Source organism: Osmia bicornis, chromosome 14, assembly GCF_907164935.1.
Source record: "Osmia bicornis bicornis chromosome 14, iOsmBic2.1, whole genome shotgun sequence".
In the NCBI taxonomy this organism is placed as follows: domain Eukaryota; kingdom Metazoa; phylum Arthropoda; class Insecta; order Hymenoptera; family Megachilidae; genus Osmia; species Osmia bicornis.
Window position 1 is genome coordinate 8,239,595 of NC_060229.1, and position 15,954 is coordinate 8,255,548.

At 31.4% G+C, this 15,954-nt stretch overlaps 1 protein-coding gene across 1 annotated transcript; it reads left to right on the forward strand.

Moving 5' to 3' along the window:
- Positions 1 to 7,881: 7,881 nt before the first annotated feature.
- On the forward strand, positions 7,882 to 15,221 carry LOC114881441 (cytochrome P450 6a2-like). The gene is made up of 6 exons (XM_029198243.2): positions 7,882 to 8,082; positions 10,449 to 10,792; positions 11,608 to 12,133; positions 13,181 to 13,402; positions 14,022 to 14,273; positions 14,852 to 15,221. Exons 2-6 carry the CDS (start codon positions 10,457 to 10,459, stop codon positions 15,019 to 15,021), a joined length of 1,506 nt encoding a protein of 501 aa, XP_029054076.1. The 5' UTR covers positions 7,882 to 8,082; positions 10,449 to 10,456; the 3' UTR covers positions 15,022 to 15,221.
- Positions 15,222 to 15,954: the final 733 nt, after the last annotated feature.

A 15,954-nucleotide genomic window follows, 5' to 3' on the forward strand; every position in this document is an offset into this window, starting at 1 on the left:
TAACCAACGTTTTGGTAAAGGAAAAAGTTGTTTAGAATGTCCTCACCAATCATCCCTCTTCGGCTCCTACCCCAGTTCTGGGACACCCTGTATAGATACATATTGCCTCCGAAAAAGTTTAAAGTCTAAACGCATTGGCATCCCTTCTGTTGTTTTAATCAGGTTAAAAGTTGTTAAATGAAGGATTAACTAATATTAAACAGATAACTGATTTATTTGAAAACTTAGAACACGTTTAAGTCTCGTGGTATCACAGGAAGTGCGTAAAAAAACAAAGGAATCTAAGGAAACTTAATCTAGTAACTTAACTAGTGTTTTGTCTAGTGACATGTAACGCGGTTATATTTGATTTTGATAATAGTGATCATTGTTACATTTTCAACACCTTCCCCATAAATTATAACCTAACCTAACTTAATTATCCTATTTACATATTTACAGTTATGCATCCTCCATCAATAGAATAATTAGGTAAGGTTAGGTTAGGTTATATTTTATGGGGCAGGTGTGAGGCCCCGCCCACGCCTTTAAGAATCCAATGTCTGCTATTCGTCCCGAAAAATTTGTTCTACCGACTAAGTATGGTTTCAAAACCATCATTTGTTTTAAAACATTTACCCGTTATATCTATGGCGTTTAAGCGGCCGTTGCTGACGCATACGCCGCCGTAGATGCATAGGTATACGTAGAATTTATTGTAGTAGTAGCAGCAGTTTTTCGAAAATATCTTGAAAACTAAGGCCGAGCAGCCTTTTTCCTATAGGAAAAAGTTGTTCAAAATGTTGAGTTTTACAATATATTTACATTTCATCAAAATCTGTGAGGTGTAACCTAATCTCAATAGTTACCCTGTATTTAAATACAAATAAATTAAATATTTTATTCACTGATACGTTAATTGGATCATTTGAACTGTTAGAGTGATTACGTTTAAATGTCAAGTAAAAGTTTATTTGCGGGTAATTGGCTGGAAAATAACTCTCTTAGACGATCCGGTTTCTGCCGGTATAATGTCAGTTTCTTTAGACTTGTTCTCTTTCTGATTCGATAAAGACAGTATCCAAAGTTTGTATCGTGGAAAAATTCAGATGTACCATTTAGTAGTATATACATATTTAAAAATCGAGATAAAAGACGACGTCCGCAAAAGATTTCTATATTTGTTTACTAAAATATTCGTTACGCATTGTAACATATAATTTATTGCTTTCGAAACTTTTCCTATAACCTATGATATTTTTTTATCTGAAATCTCAACTTAAAATTTACGGCTAACACGCATGGTTACAACATACAACGTTCGTTCGTGTATCAAAGCGTAATTATATAATTAATTGCTGCAAAAGTACAATATTTCACGTTTTCTTTAGTCTGGTGAATCTTACTTTGATAAAAAATGACCGCTATTGGACGCATTGAAATCCATTAATATATTTATTGTACACTTACGATCAAATCAGGCTTCCTTATGGAAAATGGCGATATAGGGGAAGCAGTAATTTTTAAAATCTTCATTTTGACGATATTAATATTAAAAGTGATTAAGAAAAAAAAAATAATATAACTTAGTTATTGAATATTTTAAAATTTAGTATATAACTGAAAATTACGAATAATATTGATTCTACTTACTAAGTATACTTATAAAGCATGTATATAAGTATACCGGAAAACCCGGAAATTCAAGAAATTATGAAACTTTGTGGATACGTAGAGGATGTCCCCCTGATTAAAACGCATTTTTTTTTTGCTGCCCGTTTTCGGTCTAAGGGGGTGAAAATCGCCCTCAAAGTTTCGACCGGTTTTCGTTTTTTTTTGTTTTTCTCCGAAACCGTTAAAAATATCCAAAAACATCATAAACGAAAGTTGTTCGTCTTAATGTATAGTGTTTGTTTATGTTGCAACAAAAAATCATTTAAACAATTACAAAGAGTTATAAACAAAAGAGCTTAAAAGCTATTGAAAAGTTCTAAAACTCGTTATGAAAATAGGAAATGGTCTGTTGTTTAAAAGGACGTAACATTTGATTATCATTTGTTATTTTAAGGGAGCAAAAAATATTACTGAATTCACATAATGATATATCTCGTTTTTATTTTATTTGCAAACAGTTACTGATATAAAAAGGTTCTTAGGACAATAATTGTTGTTCTTGATCCCATCTATCATTTATGATTTAAAAAACAACACGGAGTTAACGTTGTTTAAAAAAAACCACGATGGTTACGTATATTATGTGTCACGTAGGTTTTGTGTTAATCTTTATGATGATGGAACTCTTCAAAAAAGTGTTTAGAGCACAAAAATTAATTGCACCATGAACAACGTATTATAGCATAGCTACCACGTATGGAACAACGTGGTGGGTTTATAGGATCTTGTTGAGCAAAAGCAAAATGTATTGGATTTTCAAAGTTATTTGGTTTTTCTTCAATATACCCACTTTTGTACCATGCATATGAAAACATATTATGATATTTTGGTGCCGATAGCTGATTATGTACCAACAACTGAAGTTTAATAACGTTATTTCAAAGATGCAAGTTACTGAAAATTTTCTGACACTGTTCTTCCATATGCGGAAGCCATATTCATGGTTGTATCAATCCTGTCGTTTTTCTTGGTATTGTGTAAATTTCCAAATCTTTATTTGATGGCACATTTTCTTTTAAAGGGCTATACCAGTGTAACACTTTTGAAAAATCGATTTTTTTTTTGCATTTCTTGAAAGTCTATACTCTCTAGAATTTTAGAATTTTAAGGTCGAATCTCAAATAGTTTAGGAATGGCAGCGTTCTAAAGAGTAACTGCTGGCATGTCAGAAACGCGCTTATCGCCGATGGATCGCGTTTTTCTCAAAACGGTATTTCTCAAATTTGCTGCAGCTCTAACTCGAATACAAATTATTGCATCGACTCGAAACTTTTTTCAGTGTGTTCAGTACATGTTTTGTCATACCATGAACTAGGATTTTTTTGATTGGATGAAAAATGTCAATTTGGCATTAAAAAAACTACTATTTTTTTAGGCTAAATTCCAAACTTTTCTTCAAAACTTCGCCATTTTGTCAGATTTTGATATTTTTCAAAAATCCTAGTTCATGGTACGGAGAATACCTTCTAGTTTAACAGCGTTTTTGTTATTTTTCATTTTAAGCACTCAGGCGGCGGCAATCACTGCAGCAGTGGAGCAACTTTTTTTTTTGGAGCCCTGGGAGATAGCTCATAAGTCGCTTGTTTTTTATTATTTTTATACCAAAAAATTATTATAGATATATGATTTGTAACTAAATACATCCCTGAAGTTTAAAAACATTGGATGTAATATTTCTTTAAAAATAAAATTCCCGAAAATCACCTAATTTTAGAGCGGTCACACTGGTATAGCCCCTTAATGTTGATGCCACCAAATAAACATTCCACGGTTTAAACATTAACTCTAGTACCTTTGGCTCGAAATTGCCTCCTTGTTCCTTTAGAACAAGAAAGAGAGGAGAAAGTAATTTACCCGACGCGACGCTGAAACTATAGGAAGTATTGTGTAACTACGGGTCGTAGCAGAAATAGATTCGACAACAGTTTTTACAGTTCTTGATCCTTACATTGCTAAAGTACAACCAGAATGCAACTCTAAATTAAATCCACTTTCGTCAGCATTGAATACATTATCTACTCCAATATTTTTAATGTAAAGTTTTACGCGATTAACAAAAGAACAGGCAATTTCATCCAATAACATGGCTTTCACTTTTCTCAACATTGAAAACATATTCTGAAATCTCTAAAGCCGGGTATCCACCAGTATCAAACGCCCGTATCGTATCACCGTTCCGAACCCTTTTGAATAGGCAGACGTTGCCTCGTTGCATGCAACGGCATGCTGCGGCGCGGACAACATTTCTTCGTTTCTTGATATAAACGGTTAGGCAATAGGACTGGGCCACTACAGGCGAGGAGTTTCGTTTTGCTGCGTGGCGTTCCAAAGGAACGGAGGCAACGGATCCATCCGAAAAATTTGTCGATTCTTTGCTGTTGCATCGAAGGAAAGGTTCATGCGTTGGCACTTGACATAGCGTTTCGTGCCGTCACTTGGGTTTCAATTTATTTGAAATCTTGCGGTATTATTGGATTCATTTCAAAAGCGATGAAATTATTTATGAACTTAATCTAATTTAATTTAGACAAATTTTATCGTCTAAATATATTTAAACAGATCAATTATCTTCGGTGCTACGCTGTACATAAAAGAGCAATGTTAATAATCACCTGTGTGATTATTGAAAAAGGACAATGTTAATTTTCCAGAGATTTTTCCGTTGCCGAGTATCGAAAGTTCTATTGGTCTGTGATACGGAGGCGAAGGAACGGGCCGATCCGAAAATTGTCGGTTTCTTGTCGTTCAAAGGATTGGTTCGGAAACCACTTGAAACGTAAAAACAACATACCCAGGCGGAGGCCCAAAATGCTATGTCAAGTGGAAACATGACACTTGAGGCACGAGATAATATGATTTGGAATTGGATACATCAGTGAGATAATACTAATGCAACGACTGAACTTTGTCATTTTTCATTTTTTTCTTAAAAAACTGTTACCAAGATATTTGTGACGTTTTTCTGATTAAAATCATACCAAACACGATATGGTTTGGATAATTACACTAAAGAAACAGCATGCAGCAAATCGAAACTTCTCGCCTATAGGAGTTTATTTCAAGACACGAAGAACTATTGTCCGAGCCGTATCACGCCGTGGCATGCAACGAGGCAACGCCTGCCTATTCAAAAGGGTTCGGAACGGTGATACGATACGGGCGTTTGATACCGGTGGATACCCGGCTTAATATGTAATTTTTCTCTTCAAGTTCCCCTTTTATTCAATGCTACTTCCCTTCCAGTATAAAAACGTAAAAGGATTAACTCATTTTATTCTAGAATGTTGTTGTAAAAAATTATGTTACAAAAACAAAATATTTTTAAAAAATCATGCTTTACCTGTATAATTGCTGAATCGATTGGACTTTTCAGAACTTATCCTACACATTTTCTAATGAAAGTCGCTTTCATTTTCCACTTTTCCAATATGCAGCAACATTTCCTTTATATTCTGATCTCACAATATCTCCTTCTTGTGGAGGTCATTTGACCTCCACGTCCTTTTGTCCTTGGAGGACCGTAAGTGCAAGCCGACAACTACCTGATGCTAAGGCATTGGTGTAATAGATAGTTAAGCTAATTCGAAGTTTGCAGACTCGTGTACTGCAAGAAGTTTTATGATGTGAGAAGGAGGACCCTTCGTGAAACGATACATTAAGTTTTTTGTGACCAAAAAAGGCTCTTTGGTCACAATGTAGGAATTGGAAATGTTTTGAATGGATCGTAAAGTGTCTGTCGAGTGCTACATAGATGATGTGCATGTTTTCAGGACAGTTGTCTCTTGTTCGAAATTTTTTGTATTTGATGTTTGAAAGTCTCCAGATTGGGTGATAATTGCGTTTAAGCGTCGAATTGCCACTCCGACCTGCCTAAGAGAACTCTTTGCAATTGGCGGAGCGATATAGCTACTAAATGGATTTGCTCAAGGACATGAGTCCAATTCTCTCCTGGTTGAGATAGTAAATGAAACATAAAATATCTGCATCATAAACATGTGCTAGCCTTGCATCATCGAACAAGTCGTATACATAAATTCAGGTATTTCTCAAGTTACACCCTCCTCGACTAACGACATTTCGCATTTACGACCGTAAAAAAAACTTTTCTTTTGCAATGTTGCAATGTGGTTCATAGAAACAAAGCATTTGTTTACAGCGTCGTATGCGACGCTTTTATTATATATATTGTTTGAAACTAAGTACATATACCGTAAGCCATTCGCAATTTATTCAATTTAAAAAAAGGATATACATATATATATATATATATATGAACTTATTTTGTATGAAACTCAATTTATGACGAAGGTTCCAAAACGGAACCCCGTTTTATAACATATAATATTTTTTATGTAAAAATCAGGTTTGTAGAACTTGTGGCCAAAGAGAAAGAAAGCATCGCACATTCAGAATATAAAGAAATTACGCCTAAGAAGACTAGTACTTTCGTACAATTAATTTTTACATCAGTTTTGTTACTAGTGGATATTAATATATAAAAGCAACAAATTACTTCTAATCGATATTATACTATAATGAATACTGAAATAAAAAAACATCATCATTGTGAGCTTTGAATAACCTTGTAATTTAGATATAGTTGCATATACGAGTACATATCTTCTACAGCAGCAGCCTGGTTAGTCCGTGCAGTCCGCGTACTACATGAAAATTTTCAAAATTGTAGGAGACAAATCTATCATATTATATACCAATGGATTTAAAAAAGAATGTCGGTTCTTTTCTATTATTATGTAAACTCTTGTAACTTTTAAAATAATGTAACAATAAATTGTTATGTTATAAACAAATTGGTTTTTGCAAAATCCGTGAATATCTTTTGTTTTCTTATATCTATATCTTCCTTATATCTATAATATAGGAATATTGTTGCGACGATGAGAAGCTGTTACTTTGTCATTATTTGAAACGGCCCTGTGGGAAGCTGGCGTTGTTTCATGACATGAAGCTACTCCTTAGTTTGAACGGAAACGTATTATCATGTAGAAATTTCAATGTAGAAAAGGTCTCGAGAAGCCGATGTGTACAGACCTACGAATTGTGTTCTAGTGTTGAAATATATTGTTTGCTTTTGGTTTGATTGTTGAAATTATTAACGGATACTATAATGCAAGCACCACTCGGCTCAACAATATTATATCTTATATCTATGATATAGTTTCCGAGATAGCATTTCTCAGCTGTAATTTTAGGGGGCAATTTAACCACCTAAACTTGCGATTACAAAAAACACACGTATCTCTTATATTTGCCTGCTTAATACATTTACCAAGTTTCATCATAATCGGAGACGGACAGTCTCAATGATATGATATGATTCCTTGCGTGTTAGCTTTTAACAAGTTAAACTTTGAAGGGTGATTTCATCCCTTAAAACTGAGTTACCACAGCTAAAAAATATTGTTGATTAGTTTTGAAAGCAGCAAAGTTCAATCTCCCTTAAATACAGGGATAAATACTAATGCAGTTGCTTTAAGCGGTAATATAGGCGGGACGCTGAGCAACCGTCCTGACGCGGAGCATCGTTGTCGGTACTTCGTCCCTCGCGAAGCTATCTCGCTTTCTGGCTTGATAAAAAAATCGATGTTGTACCTTTCTCCGGGTTGATTTTCAAGATAAAAATCTGCTCTATCGTGTGGTATAATCCTATTTTACGCTGGATATCTACTTTTTCAGATAAATTGAAAAAAATCTTAAACAAATCTTAAAAAATTGGTGCCAAATCGGGGTTCCTCCGCGTTCAGTGATATTAAACATACTATTGAAGACAACAAATATAATAAATTGCGAAAAAAGAGCATATTCAACAGTACATGAAATCTAAAATACAAGTAAACAAAGAAAAATGATACAAAAGAAATAAAATTTGGAAAAACATCGAATTTTATGAAAATTTATAAAAATCTATAGAATTTTAATAAAGGTGTAATCTATATTTGATGATATTCCGCCAATGATATTGTATCGTCAAAAAACTCAACACACTCGAATAAAAGCAATAAATTCTATATAAGAGCCAATTTAAAAGTTAGTATCTGTGAAAGACGTTTGTGTTTATTTACAAGAGCTTCATATCGTGTTGTAAGAATTGCACAATTACTTTCTGTTAAAATGTACGCTTTGACCCATGATATTGGGTTATCATTCGTCTCAGATTTAATATTCGACATCAGCTGAAGTTTACCTTAGTCAACAAGATCGTTCAATTGCAGAAGGATCGTTCGTTTGTCAACATATAGGACAATTACAGAATTGGTCACTCGAAGAATACCTTCTAAAATCTGCAAGTTCTATAAATTTTAAATTAATTCGGTAATTCTGTTTGAAAAAAGTGTAATCTCTCAATGCGGTGTATCGGTTGACGGATTTTTATTAAATTATTGCAATTTAGGGAGCAGTGTTGCAAAGGTAACGTACTATTAATAGAAATAAAAAATATTTATAATGTACACATGAATTTTTATAAAATGATCATTTTTTCAATTTAGTAAAAAATTGTTAAAAAGTATTACGAATTATAAATGGAAACCAAATTTATCTTGTAATTATTTAAAAAACAAATTTCTTTATTAGATCATTAGAATAGAAACCCAACGTTTTCCAAATATTGTTTAAATAAACAATAATAGATAGTATTCTCGTTCGAATTTTATAAAAAATTAATTTTCTTCGATACTGACGATTAATAGGTACCATTTTATCTAAAAAAAGATAAAAACAAATATACTTTGAAATTAGCCGTGGAAAACTAATTTAATTGTAGTACCATCTTTAAAACTTAGGGGAATATGCAATAATAAATAATACTTTCCTTGGAATTTTATAGAAAGTTAATTGTTTCTGTATAACAGGATATTAATTTAAAAAAAAAATCGTTTCATCAAAAGATGTAAAACGATTTATTTTTAAATTAAATACAGAAATTTATTTCTTAACCGACTTCGGAAAAGGAGGAGGTTACTGAATTCGATCAGTATATTTTTCTTTTTCTTTTTTTTTTAAATGTATATTTGCCAATGACTCCGAGACGAATGGACCAATCGGAACGAAATCTCTTACATCTTCCCGACATCTTATGTCTCCCGATTGGTCCCGTTAAAAAACATTTTGCATTTTTTCATTTCCAACGACTTTTATCGCAAAAAACGTAATGCTTCATTTATATTTTTCGGCGTTTACTTTGCAAGCAATGTACCAATCGCGATGAAATCTTTCATATCTAATAGGAGATATGTATATCCGTGATGATCCCACTTGTAAAAATTTATGGAATTTGTTAATAATAATTATTGTTATATCAAAAAATTTATTCGCGGGTTTACTCTGCAAGGAATGTACCGATCGCGATGAAACCTTTCATATTTAGTAGGCGATATTTCCGCGATGATCCCACTTGCAAAAATTTATTTCATTAACCATCTAAATTCGATCAGTATATTTTTTTTTGTTTGTGGTTATCACCTAACCAATGAAACCGTAAAGCCACTTTACGGTATTCCACAAATACTGCTCGTTCCACTAAAAAGTGTGAAATAAAATAATTGTTATTAAAAAATACAACTGAATTTAAAAATGCGCTAAAACGTATAAAATAATTTCTATTTCATTTATGCCAATACTCCTCAGCTATTAATAAAACCCATTTAATCGTTAAACAGTATACTAAATACATTTCAACCTTTTCAGAGGCGGCACAAAATTCCAGTTCAGGTGTTGGCAATCTATGACTCGCGGATCGCCAAGTGACCCATTTGATAATTTCAAGTAAACAATATTCGGGTATCAACATGCCCACTGTGGATTAACTACGTGTACATCAGAAGTGCTGCCAATTTCTGATAGAATCTTTACAATTACAAATGTTTTCTGCCGTATCTATAACGTTCCGTATTTTTCCTTACAACTTACTAATTACCAAGTTCGCCATACCGCAATCAAATCGTTATTGGCAGCATCGTTTATTCGGGTATTTTTAATTTTGCGCCACCTCCGAAAAGGGTGAAATGTATTTAATACACTATTTAACGATTAAATAGGTTTTATTAATAGCTGTGGGGTATTGGTATAAATGAAATAGAAATTATTTTATACTTTTTAGCGCATTTTGAAGTCGGTTGTATTTTTTGTTAAAAATTATTTTATTATTTCTAAAACTAAAGAAAACTAAAAAAATGTATATTTTATACCATTAAGATAGTATTTTTTAAAATATTATCGACATAAATAATTATTAATAATATCCCCCTTGAAGTATTGTGAAAAGCTGATTTTTCTTTATCTAGTAGAAGATTAATAAAAGAATAAAATTGTATTATTTTATTTGAATGGAAAACAAGTTTATCTTGAAACAAAAATTAAAAAATTACTTTTCCTATCATTTGAAACAGGGACCCAATATTTTTTACAGAATTATCGAAATAAGTGATAATTAATAATACCCGCTTTAGCATATTATAACAAATTAATTTTCTTCAACAAATAGAAATATTAATATAAAAATGGTATTTATTCTATCCAAAAGAAGTAAACCCCAGATTTACTTTCTTTTAAAAAGTTAATTCTTTTACCAAAAATTCAATTTTCATACCATTAAAAAAGAGACAAAAAATACAATATATTGTTTGAAAAACTATGTTTCTGATATGTAGATGCGTAATTACTTACATTTTTTAAACTACATTTTATATTAGACGTTTCAAAGTTTATAATTATTTTTCAAAATAATCTAAAATGTCGATAAATTACTAATTAGTTTTTGTTTATGTTTATTCAAGGCTGCAACATGACAGACTATTTCCAAATTTTCTGTGGCCTTGCAGTGGTGCTGCTTTCAATCTACTACTACTACACTTCCACTTTTGATTTCTGGAAGAATCGTAATGTTAATGGTCCAAATCCCACTTTCTTCTTTGGTAACTTGAAAGAGGTTGCCTTTAAGCAACTGTCAATGACAGAATGTTTGAAGAAAATGTATGATCAATTCAAGCATGAACCAGTGTTTGGAATATATCAAGGAAGAACACCAACTATAGTCATCACTGACCCAGAACTGATCAAAAACGTTCTCATCAGAGACTTTCCAGTATTTGCAACACGTGGATTAGGTTACTCTAAAAAGGTATTGCTATTCAATATAACTAACTTTTTTTTCACTCGCTATTAAATCATTGACTGCCTGAAGGGTTACCAGTGATAAACTAATTAAAGTGATATTAACCCTAAAACCAGATTTAGATTTTTAGGGCCCCAGAATTATCAAACCTTTGTCGGCCTTCTTGGTTTATAAACTTGTTTCACAAATTGAAATTCATTCGAAATAAAATTGAATAACATTTAATCATAAAGAAACAGAGTAACAGTAAAAGAAATTTCAGTGAATATTTTTTGCCATAGTAAAAGGACAGCTTAGAATGGGTTTCCTTGCAAAATGAGACGCGGAACTGTAACCCCCCCTTCAGCCTTCAACCTTAATGCGGCATTAGTCTTAATAAATTTTCAATAGCACAAATATTTACAAAATTTATCCTAGCTATCGCTTAAAAATCATAAAAAGCACACTTAAATGTACTTCAAGTGAAATAGGATTTTCTAATTTTGAAACTTTTATAAACATTGCTGCGGGAGTATCAAGGAATGGAAGTAATTACATACAATTTGAGGAACCGATCACCGGTAATGATAATAGTAGTCAACGTTAGTAGTAAGTGTTAATCCCCTGAACAACGGATCATAAAGACAGCTCTAATTTTAATTTAATTTTGCATTTCATATTGTTTTCATATTTCAAAATTATTTTAATAATATATGACTCTTTCGTTTAAAAATTATACATTTAAACTTAGGTTAATATTCTTGTATATGGTTTGTACGTTTTCGAGGATCTGAAGTTCAAGGGTTAAGAATTAAAGTGCAATGTTATAATTATATTTATAGGTAGAACCACTGGAGGAGCATCTCTTCTTCTTGGACGCTGAAAGATGGCGATCATTAAGACCAAAATTCTCACCAGCTTTCAGCACCGGGAAACTCAGAGATATGTTCCCTCTCATAGCAAAATGTGCAGAGAATCTGGACAAATACATGGAGAAAGTTATTGGAGAAGGTGGCCAAATAGAATGCCGTGAATTAGCAGGCAAATACACCACTGATGTGATTGGTAACTGTATCTTTGGAATCGACACAAATACCCTTCCAAACGAAGACAGTGAATTCCGAGAAATGGGCAGAAGAATATTTAAACCTTGTAAACAAATGGTAATTAGAGATACACTTAAACAGTTTCTACCTAGTTTGTACAATTGGGTCGGCCATGTACTTCAACCTGAAGGGGTCATTCAATTCTTTACAAGAGCTATGTTGGATACCTTGAAATATAGGAAAGAGAATAACATATTCAGACCAGACTTCATGAACGCGCTATTAGACATTCAGCAACATCCTGAGAAGGCGCAGAATCTTAGTAAGTAGAATAGAATCCAGTAGTTTCATATGTTCAAATTAAGTTTCGTAAAATTAAAATTATTAAGTTGACAACCGTACTATAATATATAGTATTGGTCTATATTTTCGGCTGGTGTACTAGATATTGTTAGAAAAAGATATATTTGTATTTCTGATATATCGATAAAATTCTAAAATCTGTACTTACTTTGTAATAATCTTAGGCTAGAATGCTACATACAATATTCTTAAGTTGGCATGTATTTGCATAACTAGTTGAGCCCAACCTGACCACTCTAAAAATTTGGACTAGCCCCTCCCATAAAAAAGGGGACCTTCATGATTTAAAAATTTTAATATTCCAAAATATCAATACTTCGAAATTACAAAATTAAAGAAATTCTGAGATTCTAAAATCCTAAACCTTCAAAATATTAGAATTCTAGAATTTCAAAATTTCAGATTTTCTAAATTTCAGAATTGCAAAATTACAAAATTACCAAATTTTGAAATACTAACATACAAAAATTCTAAATTTTCAGAATTACAAAATTTCAAAGTTCTAAAGTTACCAAATGTCAGAATTACAAAATTACCTACTTCCAAAATTCTAAAATTTCTAAATTTTTAAACGACCAGGCCCACTCCAGAGAAAGGTTCAAGTTACGCCAATGTCATTTTTAACAACTTTTATTAAATGACTTATGTATAGTTAACCGCAAAAATGTTCATATTCCGATGTATCATGAATGTCTGTATATACAAGGTGGTAAATATTTATTTTTTGTGAATGGTATTAAAAATAAAATGCAGTATTTGAATACTGTACAGAACCATTTATCATTAAATGCTGCTTATTTTAAGTTAAATATGCATATGTTTTATAACTATTTTATTGCAAATATAAAAACTTTTTATATTTTATCCAGCCGTTTAATAGTTTTATAAAATACTACATAATATATCTTTTTAGAGATAAAGTAGTATATGTTAATATTAAATTGTGATAATATATATTATACACAGTTATTACATAATAATAACAATTTTAATTTTTCTTCTGTAGAACTGACAGAACAGTTGCTCGCAACTCAAGGATTTGTCTTTTTTGTGGCTGGATTTGAGAATACATCGTTAACTATATCTCATGCTCTTTACGAATTAGCTCAGGATCATGAAATACAGGATAAATTGAGGGAAGAAATTAGAGATGATTATGAAAGACATGGTGAAACTTTAACGTACCATCGAGTTAATGATTTGAAATACCTGGACAAGGTATTCAAAGGTACCTATCAGTGAAACGAGTAATATAAAAGAATAAACTTAGCTATAATAATTTCACATATAATGTTTAGATGGTTTCATAGTTAAAGTTTTGCAAAGATTAAAAATTGAATGATAAGAATTTATTGTGCTGCCAGCGTCGAATAAGGGGACGTTCAAATAGGGCTACAGCCATGTATCTCCCTTTCCAAGAGGCCTCGTTATAAGCCTTCCACTTACCGTGTAAAAAAATATTTAATGACATCTTTCTGTACTATTCCCCCTTTTCCTTTACGTCTAAATGGTATTTACTTTAATTTGAAATAAATAAATGATACCCCAGAAAGCTTAATTCGGTCCTGTACGTAGTCACAATTTTTGCGAGTTTATAAATTAACTAAAGTTTATTAATAAACGAAACAATTAAAGGGGGATAAAATTTAATTCGTGTATTAGTCACCGTTAATAAATTAAATAGTGTAATTGTAATATACAATATTAAATTACAAAATTATATTTGTTAGTATAAATTCTGTTCATACTCAAATAAAATAATTTTAAAACAATTACTAAAAATTATAGTCAAAAAATATTTCTACTTGTGTACCTTTTAATAATTATTTCTTTTTTTTTATATATAGAAACACTAAGGAAGTATCCAGTACTGACATCGTTAGCACGAGAAGTATTGGAGAATTATACGTTTAAAGGTACGGGTGTTACCATTCCAAAGGGGACGAAAGTGTGGTTACCAATATTTGCAATCCAACGAGATCCAGATATTTACCCCGATCCTGAAAAATTTGATCCTGAGAGATTTAGTGATGAAGCTGTTGCTGCTAGACATCCAATGAGCTATTTACCATTCGGTGATGGACCAAGAAACTGTATTGGTACCTTATTATTATCTACATTTTCAGTATAGTATTCCCTACAAATTAATATAGTATACAACAGTCAACATATTTATACATACTGCAGTATTCTAATCATTGGCATAACTAAATACGGGTCATCTCATCATTCTGATATTTCGGGATTTCCAAGTTTTAAGTTTCTAAACTAGAGAAATTCAAAATTTCAGGTTTAAAAAATTGTATAATTTCTATGTTTTATAAGTACAAAATTTCAGAGATAAGTTCAAAATATCAAAAATTTCACAAACTAACACGTATCTAAAATTAAATACTCTTCATACGTAGAGTGACACGACAACCATTTATTCAAGGCGCACTCAGGAACAATTTCGTCGTTGCGAAAGGATTAATAATACGAATGTTGAATTTTTCAATGTAGACTTTTAATCTACAATAATAGCACTATTAAAGATTATCCTGAAATGATTGAAAAATATACATACACATTACATATTAACATTTGTAAAAAGTGTTCAAATGATACATTCTTAATTATACAAATTAAAAACTATAGTAATTACATAATTTATCGGATTTCTAATTTATACTTTTAGGAGCTCGATTCTCACAAAATCAGATTAAACTTGGAATCATGGCAGTCATCCGAAAATATCAAGTTGATGTTTGCGAAAAAACTACACTTCCATTCCAACATGAGAAACGTACGTTAATGTTAATGATGAAGGGAGGAGTAAACCTGACACTTACAAAAGTAGAATATTGATAAGAATAATCTACTGAATCTATTATAAGGGTTATACATAGTTTTAATTACTAACGAATGAATGGATACAATGCAAGAAAACGTTATCTTTAATAATAATAATAATAATAATAATGTTATTGATTACTTAGAAGTGATTTCAAATGTTTAATTGTTAATAGTTTTAATATTCAATTGTTAATGTAATAAATATGTGTGAAGCAACAAATACGTATTCTTGGTAAAATTTAATAAATACTATGTGCATGAATGTGAAACGTTTGATATACTTTCTAGCTCTACAATGAATACTGATTTCCTATACCTCCGTATTTATAAGATGGAGATGGAAGATATAGTAAGATTATCACGATTAACTAGCAGAAGCAAGTACAATAAACCCTCATTATATTGCCGTAGACAGGGTTGTAGTTTTCAAACTTTCAGCCGGAAGGGAAAGGGAGAAGAAATAGTATCATTTTGAAAATGTGAGTGAAGATCAAATCGCTCACGTGGCAATATAACGAGGATCTATTGAAATTCGAACACTACAACTTAGAAAGTTTCTTATTAACTTGAACTTCGGTCGTTTAAGGTTTCGTTTAATGATTACAATAAGGTTTGAAACCTAATTATTTTGAAAATATTTATTTATGAAAGAGGAACATATTCTTAAAACAAGTAACTAAAAAGTATGAACGATAAATTAAAACATATGAATGATAAACTAAAAACCTCGAACAATAAACTAAAATATACGAATGATAAATTAAAAAATATGAATGATAAACTAAAAACTTCGAACAATAAATTGAAATATACGAATGATAAACTAAAAACTTAAGAATTAAAAAAAAAATAATACAATGATTTTTCTTAATTTTCGGATTCCTGAGAAGTGGACATTTCGCCATAACTTTCAGGAAATATGTCTTCTGTGTCCTTTGATTTCAT

What these genes read in the sequence shown, in the direction of transcription:
- LOC114881441 (XM_029198243.2), top strand. Translation starts at nt 10,457, where the DNA reads ATGACAGACTATTTCCAAATTTTCTGTGGCCTTGCAGTGGTGCTGCTT. An exon ending in GATTAGGTTACTCTAAAAAG is followed by an intron (nt 10,793 to 11,607) that starts GTATTGCTATTC and finishes TTATATTTATAG; the next exon opens with GTAGAACCACTGGAGGAGCA. An exon ending in TGGACCAAGAAACTGTATTG is followed by an intron (nt 14,274 to 14,851) that starts GTACCTTATTAT and finishes TTATACTTTTAG; the next exon opens with GAGCTCGATTCTCACAAAAT.